This window comes from Salvelinus namaycush, unplaced genomic scaffold, assembly GCF_016432855.1.
Source record: "Salvelinus namaycush isolate Seneca unplaced genomic scaffold, SaNama_1.0 Scaffold1037, whole genome shotgun sequence".
NCBI lineage: Eukaryota > Metazoa > Chordata > Actinopteri > Salmoniformes > Salmonidae > Salvelinus > Salvelinus namaycush.
The window spans coordinates 8,270-17,328 of NW_024057717.1; the positions used below are offsets into that span (position 1 = coordinate 8,270).

The window sequence follows — 9,059 nt, forward strand, 5'->3', positions numbered from 1 at the left end:
CCTCCGACATCGTTTTGGAGCATTTGGCAGTACATCCAACCGGCCTCACAACCGCAGAACCACGTGTAACCGCGCCAACCCAGTACATCCAACCAGCCTCACAACCACAGAACCACGTGTAACCACGCCAACCCAGTACCTCCACGTCCAACTTCTTCACCTGCGGGATCGTCTGACGGTGGTCGTCTGCTGAGGAGTATTTCTGTCTATAATAAAGCCCTTTTGTGGGGGGGAAACATTCTGATTGACCGGCCTGGCTGCCAAGTGGCTGGGCCTGGCTCCCCAGTGGGTGGGCCTGGCTGCCAAGTGGCTGGGCCTGGCTCCCCAGTGGGTGGGCCTGGCTGCCAAGTGGGTGGGCCTGGCTCCCCAGTGGGTGGGCCTGGCTGCCAAGTGGGTGGGCCTGGCTCCCCAGTGGCTGGGCCTGGCTCCCCAGTGGGTGGGCTTGACTCCCCAGTGGGTGGGCCTGGCTCCCCAGTGGGTGGGCCTGGCTCCCCAGTGGGTGGGCCTGGCTCCCCAGTGGGTGGGCCTGGCTTCCCAGTGGCTGGGCCTGGCTCCCCAGTGGCTCGGCCTGGCTCCCTAGTGGCTGGGCCTGGCTTCCCAGTGGCTGGGCCTGGCTGCCAAGTGGCTGGGCCTGGCTCCCCAGTGGCTCGGCCTGGCTCCCCAGTGGGTGGGCCTGGCTCCCCAGTGGGCCTATGCCCTCCATGGCCCACCCATGGCTGCACCCCTGCCAAGTCATGTGAAATTCATAGATGGTGGCCTAATAAATGTATTTATATGGAATAGTTTCCCTATATGACCTGTAACTCAGTAAAATCTCTGGAAATGTAGCACGATGCGTTCATATTTTTGTTCAGTATAAATGCCAATGTATATCCATCATGTACACATGTCAATATAGGCAGGAGATTCTAGGACAGATTGGATGTTTCTAGGACAGATTGGATGTGTCTAGGACAGATTGGATGTTTCTAGGACAGATTGGATGTGTCTAGGACAGATTGGATGTATCTAGGACAGATTGGATGTGTCTAGGATAGATTGGTTGTGTCTAGGACAGATTGGATGTGTCTAGGACAGATTGGATGTTTCTAGGACAGATTGGATGTTTCTAGGACAGATTGGATGCAAAATCAGTATCTATGTTACTATTGTAGTGTTTCTATGTTACTACTGTAGTTGTTCTATGTTACTACTGTAGTGTTTCTATGTTACTACTGTAGTGTTTCTATGTTACTACTGTAGTGTTTCTATGTTACTACTGTAGTTGTTCTATGTTACTACTGTAGTGTTTCTATGTTACTGCTGTGGTTGTTCTATGTTACTACTATAGTTGTTCTATGTTACTACTGTAGTGTTTCTATGTTACTACTGTAGTGATTCTATGTTACTACTGTAGTGTTTCTATGTTACTACTGTAGTGTTTCTATGTTACTACTGTAGTGTTTCTATGTTACTACTGTAGTGTTTCTATGTTACTACTGTAGTGTTTCTATGTTACTACTGTAGTTGTTCTATGTTACTACTGTAGTGTTTCTATGTTACTACTGTAGTGTTTCTATGTTACTACTATAGTTGTTCTATGTTACTACTGTAGTGTTTCTATGTTACTACTGTAGTTGTTCTATGTTACTACTGTAGTTGTTCTATGTTACTGCTCTAGTTGTTCTATGTTACTACTGTAGTTGTTCTATGTTACTACTGTAGTGTTTCTATGTTACTACTGTAGTGTTTCTATGTTACTACTGTAGTTGTTCTATGTTACTACTGTACTGTTTCTATGTTACTACTGTAGTGTTTCTATGTTACTACTGTAGTGTTTCTATGTTACTACTGTAGTTGTTCTATGTTACTACTGTAGTGTTTCTATGTTACTACTGTAGTGTTTCTATGTTACTACTGTAGTGTTTCTATGTTACTACTGTAGTGTTTCTATGTTACTACTATAGTTGTTCTATGTTACTACTGTAGTTGTTCTATGTTACTACTGTAGTGTTTCTATGTTACTACTGTAGTGTTTCTATGTTACTACTGTAGTGTTTCTATGTTACTGCTCTAGTTGTTCTATGTTACTACTGTACTGTTTCTATGTTACTGCTCTAGTTGTTCTATGTTACTACTGTAGTTGTTCTATGTTACTACTGTAGTTGTTCTATGTTACTACTGTAGTGATTCTATGTTACTACTGTAGTTGTTCTATGTTACTACTGTAGTGATTCTATGTTACTACTGTAGTTGTTCTATGATACTTGGTATGTAATTCTTACTACTTACTTGTTAAAGGGTTCTTGCTCTGCTGGCCAAAGCATTTTCACTACGTCTATCATAGCAATTATGTACAATATAAAAATACATTGGAACATTCATAGCTAATACTGTACGTCCATTATATATTACATATTATAAAATGGGTGGTTTGGGCCCTGGATGCTGATTGGCTGACAGCCGTGGGATATTTAAGCAATAAGGCCCAAGGAGGTTTGTGGTATACGGCCCTTAGACTGCGGCTAAAGGCTATTCTTAAGCACGACGCAACACCGAGTGCCTGGACACAACCCTTGGCTGCAGTCTATACCACAAAACCCTGAGGTGCCTCACTGCTATTATACACTGTTTACCAACGTAATTAGAGCAATACAAATAAATATTTTGTCTTAACCGTGATATACCGTCTGATATACCAGGGCTGTCAGCCAATCAAAATGCAGGGCTCAACCCCCCCCCCCAGTTTATAATACTGCGTAAGAGATAACAGTAGCTACACTTTCATGAGTTTCTTCAAAGGAATTTATGACTCTTACAGTGCTGGTCAAAGCATTTTTACTACGGTACATTTCTCAGTTAGGTCATGTAGTCTATAGAGAGGATTGAGCCCTCTGGCTGGATCGTAGAAGGTCATGTAGTCTATAGAGAGGATTGAGCCCTCTGGCTGGATCGTAGAAGGTCATGTAGTCTATAGAGAGGATTGAGCCCTCTGGCTGGATCGTAGAAGGTCATGTAGTCTATAGAGAGGATGGAGCCCTCTGGCTGGATCGTAGAAGGTCATGTAGTCTATAGAGAGGATGGAGCCCTCTGGCTGGATCGTAGAAGGTCATGTAGTCTATAGAGAGGATTGAGCCCTCTGGCTGGATCGTAGAAGGTCATGTAGTCTATAGAGAGGATTGAGCCCTCTGGCTGGATCGTAGAAGGTCATGTAGTCTATAGAGAGGATTGAGCCCTCTGGCTGGATCGTAGGTCATGTAGTCTATAGAGAGGATTGCGCCCTCTGGCTGGATCGTAGAAGGTCATGTAGTCTATAGAGAGGATTGAGCCCTCTGGCTGGATCGTAGAAGGTCATGTAGTCTATAGAGAGGATTGAGCCCTCTGGCTGCATCGTAGAAGGTAATGTAGTCTATAGAGAGGATTGAGCCCTCTGGCTGCATCGTAGAAGGTCATGTAGTCTATAGAAAGGATTGAGCCCTCTGGCTGGATCGTAGAAGGTCATGTAGTCTATAGAGAGGTTTGAGCCCTCTGGCTGGATCGTAGAAGGTCATGTAGTCTATCGAGAGGATTGAGCCCTCTGGCTGGATCGTAGAAGGTCATGTAGTCTATAGAGAGGATTGAGCCCTCTGGCTGCATCGTAGAAGGTCATGTAGTCTATAGAGAGGATTGAGCCCTCTGGCTGGATCGTAGGTCATGTAGTCTATAGAGAGGATTGAGCCCTCTGGCTGGATCGTAGAAGGTCATGTAGTCTATAGAGAGGATTGAGCCCTCTGGCTGCATCGTAGAAGGTCATGTAGTCTATAGAGAGAATTGAGCCCTCTGGCTGGATCGTAGGTCATGTAGTCTATAGAGAGGATTGAGCCCTCTGGCTGGATCGTAGAAGGTCATGTAGTCTATAGAGAGGATTGAGCCCTCTGGCTGCATCGTAGAAGGTCATGTAGTCTATAGAGAGAATTGAGCCCTCTGGCTGGATCGTAGGTCATGTAGTCTATAGAGAGGATTGAGCCCTCTGGCTGCATCGTAGAAGGTCATGTAGTCTATAGAGAGGATTGAGCCCTCTGGCTGATTAAATCAAATCGAATCAAATCAAATTGTATTGATCACATACACATGGTTAGCAGATGTTAATGCGAGTGTAGCGAAATGCTTGTGCTTCTAGTTCCGACCGTGCAGTAATATCTAACAAGTAATCTAACAATTCCACAACAACTACCTAATACACACAAGTGTAAAGGAATGAATAAGAATATGTACATATAAATATATGGATGAGTGATGGCCGAACAGCATAGGCAAGATGCCATAGATGGTATAGAGTACAGTATATACATATGAGATGAGTAATGTAGGGTATGTAAACATTATATAAAGTGGCAAAGTTTAAAGTGGCTAGTGAAACATTTATTACATCCAATTTTTCATTATTAAAGTGGTTGGAGTTGAGTCAGTATGTTGGCAGCAGCCACTCAATGTTAGTGATGGCTGTTTAACAGTCTGATGGCCTTGAGATAGAAGCTGTTTTTCAGTCTCTCGTCCCAGCTTTGATGCACCTGTACTGACCTCGCCTTCTGGATGATAGCGGGGTGAACAGGCAATGGCTCGGGTGGTTGTTGTCCTTGATGATCTTTTTGGCCTTCCTGTGACATCGGGTGTTGTAGGTGTCATGGAAGGAAGGTAGTTTGCCCCCGGTGATGCGTTGTGCAGACCTCACTACCCTCTGGAGAGCCTTGCGGTTGTGGGCGGAGCAGTTGCCGTACCAGGCGGTGATACAGCCCGACAGGATGCTCTTGAATGTGCATCTGTGAAAGTTTGTGAGTGTTTTTGGTGACAAGCCGAATTTCTTCAGCCTCCTGAGGTTGAAGAGGCGCTGCTGCGCCTTCTTCACCACGCTGTCTGTGTGGGTGGACCAATTCAGTTTGTCCGTGATGTGTACACCGAGGAACTTAAAACTTACTACCCTCTCCACTACCCTCTCCACTACTGTCCCGTCGATGTGGATTGGGGGGTGCTCCCTCCCTATCCCCTATCCTATCCTATCCCTATCTGCTGTTTCCTGAAGTCCACGATCATCTCCTTTGTTTTGTTGACGTTGAGTGTGAGGTTATTTTCCTGACACCACACTCCGAGGGCCCTCACCTCCTCCTTGTAGGCTGTCTCTTCGTTGTTGGTAATCAAGCCTACCACTGTAGTGTCGTCTGCAAACTTGTTTATTGAGTTGGAGGCGTGCATGGCCATGCAGTCGTGGGTGAACAGGGAGTACAGGAGAGGGCTCAGAACACACCCTTGTGGGGCCCCAGTGTTGAGGATCAGCGGGGTGGAGATGTTGTTACCTACCCTCACCACCTGGGGGCGGCCCGTCAGGAAGTCCAGGACCCAGTTGCACAGGGCGGGGTCGAGACCCAGGGTCTGGAGGGTTTGGAGGGTACTACGGTGTTAAAAGCTGAGCTGTAATCGATGAACAGCATTCTTACATAGGTATTCCTCTTGTCCAGATGGGTTAGGGCAGTGTGCAGTGTGATTGCGTCGTCTGTGGACCTATTGGGGCGGTAAGCTGTAAGTGGGGCAGTTCATGTATTCACGTTTCTATAATAGTGTGTGATTACTGTAAGTGGGGCAGTTCATGTATTTATATTTCTATAATAGGAAATCATTTTTCTAAGGAGAGCTCTTACCTCTAGGTTTTCTGATCGCTGTGGACAATGAACGGTCTCTTTTTCTGTTGGCAATTATTATGCCTTCACAGAAACTCTCTGTTCTGACCAAGATATTCTCATTATGTTTCATTCATTAAATATTCTATTCATTACAGTGTCTGTTCCAATAGTGACAGCAGGTTCGATGGTCAAAGTACAAGGGGAACAGAAGGCTCTTTTCTGTTTGGATCAAAATGTTTAGTATGTTGAGCACGCACCCTCACGCACCCTCACGTACCCTCACGCACCCTCACGTACCCTCACGCACCCTCACGCACCCTCACGCACCCTCACGCACCCTCACGCACCCTCACACACGCACATACACGCACACATACACACACGTCTGTCTGTCTGCAGCTGTAATGAAATGTTTTATTTTCATAATTCCACTCAGCTCCTCTGCTCAATAAAGCCTCCCTCTCTCTCTCTCAACCCATCTCTCCTCTCTCCCTCTTTCTCTCTTCTCTCTCTCTACCCCTCTCTCTCTCTCTCTTCTCTCTCCCTCTTTCTACCCCTCTCTCTCTCTTCTCTCTCTCTCTCTCTCTACCCCTCTCCCTCTCTCTCGCTCTACCACTCTCTCTCTCCTCTCTCTATGTCTCTCTACCCCTCTCTCGATCTCGCTCTTCTCTCTCTACCCCCTCTCTCAATCTCTCTCTCTTTTGTTTCATCCTTCTCTCTAAAATGTATCTACTCTACTTTAATTGAAATGCTTAACTGTATATTACACTTAAATAAATACAAAAATACAATAATAATGTAGTAGTTGTTAAATAATTAAAAAAGATAATGTATAAATACCTTTCATTCTTTTTCTTTTCCAGGATCCTCCCTTCTACCAGTGACAGTTTCATGTTGAAGAACCTGGTCTCTGGAACGGACTACAACCTGTGTGTCCTGGCCATCTTTGATGACAAAGTCACCTCTTTGGCAGCTACCAAGGTACTCTGATCCTTTTCTCTGTAGCTCCTCACCAGGGTTTCATTTTAAAATGAAGTCAGTCAATTTAGGAAGTGAAACACTTTTGACAAAAAATAGCTTTTCATATTCAGCAGTCAATGAAAATAGATGCCCTTTTTGCAATTATTGAATTGGAATTTCAGTTTACTTCTTGAATTGACTGCCTTCAATTCCAATTGACCCCAATCCCGTTCTTCACAAATGCTTAAACAAGACTCTTTTTGGGGGTTTAGTTTATAGTAGGTTTATCTTTTCCGTAATCCTCTCTCTCGCTAGAAAATCATTTACTTTCCTTCTAAGTTTCTTTCTTTGATTTTTTACTTAATTTTACTCCCTCTCTCCATCTCTCTCTCTCTCTAAAACGATCTACTTTCATTCAATCTGTATTCATTCATTCATTAATTTTTCAAAAATTTCACTTATCTATTTTCCTTAATCTCTCTCTTTTTTCAAGGTTCTTGGCTGCGCCCAGTTTAGCACTAAAGAACTCTACCCAGAATGCCGATCTCTACAGACCCACTTCCTGGGAGGAACCCTGACAATACTTGTGGGAGGCGTTGTCGTGGTAACGCTGCTGGTGTTCACCGTGGCACTGATGGTGCGTCACCGTGTCTGCAGTAACCAGGACGACCACTGTCACCACGGGGATGATAGTGATGAGTTGGCGTGTTGCCAGGGCGGGTCATTAGGGAGTCCGGTGAAAGAGGCGGCGGCCGGAGGTGGCGGAGGAGTCTACGGCCAATCGGATGGCAACGGAGATGTGATGATGGTGGTCTTGCCCAATGGGCTGCCTTCAAAGCAGAGAGGGGGCAGGACGAAGGAGAGAGGAAAAGAGAAAAAGAAGGACAAAGAGAAGGGAAACGAGGGCGAGAAAGGAGGGGCCGACGTACCTCCTAAGGTACCCCCCAAACCAAAACCCCAAACTCTCCCCAGGCCTAGCAGGGAGGGAGAGAAGGGGGGAGGACAGGGAGGGAGAGAAGGGGGGAGGACAGGGAGGGAGAGAAGGGGGGAGGACAGGGATGGAGAGAAGGGGGGAGGACAGGTGGACATGACGCTAGCAGTGAGAGACACCTTCCTCCCTACACTCCCGAAACAGACTCTCTCTACAACTCTCCTGTCATAAGCTCCTCCCCCTCAACCCTCCCCCGCCAATCACGAGGTGGGAGGGCTAGGCTCTGCCCAGATGTAGTAATAATTGGTGGGGCCAAACGGGCAAGCTTCACCCTGGATAGGCTCCTGGGACAGGATCTCCTTTCTGATTGGAGGATGAGACACGGAGACATAGTGGGCTGACTCGGAGATAAATGTAACTCTTCTCAGGCCTATCAGAGCCCGGGAGCTCCGCTAAGACCCTCCCACAGCATCGTGCGTGCCAAACGTAGCAACTCCCTCGACATGGGGTTATCTTCTTCTTCTGTTTCCATCGCCGAGACAACGGTTACCACCCAGCGACAGTACGGCAGTCGCCACGGTTACGCCAAGCGGTTGTCAGTGACTTGGACGAGGCGGAGCAAATCGCTGCAAGGAATGTTGGTTGGTACACTCAGCAACAACCAGCGACCAGGGTAGCGGTGACGGGGAGTTACCACGTAACAACATTAACTCTTACTCAGCGGTGACCAGAGTTGTCGTCAGGGGCAACGGGAATGAGAGAGGGAGAGCAAAAGAGACAGAGAGAAAGAGGGAGAAAGAGCGAGAACGAGACAGAGAGAGAGAGGGACCCTCAGAGATTTCTAGGGTTACAGAGAGGAAATGTGTAGAGAGAGGGGGAGATAGAAGAGAGAGAGAGAGAGGGAGATAGAAGAGAGAGAGAGAGATGAATAGAGGGATAGAGGGAAGATGTAGGGGTTGAAAGTGGAGAAGAGAGATTCTCACTTGTTCTGCCAAGGAGGCCTCCAGACTTGACCTGAATTGGATTTGGAATAGAGGGAATATAGGAGAGAAAGAGAGATGAGAGAGACATGAGAGAGATGACAGATGTAGGCATATGAAGAGAGAAACAAGAGAGAGGAGAGAGAGAAAGAGAGAGAAATAAGAATATCTTTATCTGAGGATCTCTGCTTAAAATATAAAATATTTAGAAATGCTGAGTTCAGAGGAGAGGAGAAAGATAAGAAACAGAGAAAATGTGTTAAACAGAATGGAGAGAGAGAGAGAGAGAGAGGGTGGGTGGGTGAGGGACAGAGAGAGAGAGAGAGAGAGAGAGAGAGAGAGAGAGAGAGAAAGGGTGGGTGGGTGAGGGACAGAGAGAGAGAGAGAGGGTGGGTGGGTGGGTGAGGGACAGAGAGAGAGAGAGAGAGAGAGAGAGAGAGAGAGAGAGAGAGAGAGAGTGAGAGAGAGAGAGAGAGAGTGAGAGAGAGAGAGAAAGGAGAGAGAGAGAGAAAGTGAGAGAGAGAGAGAGAGAGAGAAAGGAGAGAGAGAGAGAGA

At 46.4% G+C, this 9,059-nt stretch overlaps 1 protein-coding gene across 1 annotated transcript; it reads left to right on the forward strand.

Annotated features, from left to right (window-relative positions):
* Nucleotides 1-6,496: 6,496 nt before the first annotated feature.
* Nucleotides 6,497-8,201, forward strand: LOC120035353 (leucine-rich repeat and fibronectin type-III domain-containing protein 2-like; the record flags this gene model as incomplete). Its single annotated transcript, XM_038982127.1, has 4 exons — nucleotides 6,497-6,614; nucleotides 7,087-7,570; nucleotides 7,757-7,791; nucleotides 7,953-8,201. Coding segments are annotated over 4 exons (886 nt in total), but the record flags the coding sequence as incomplete, so codon positions are not given.
* Nucleotides 8,202-9,059: the final 858 nt, after the last annotated feature.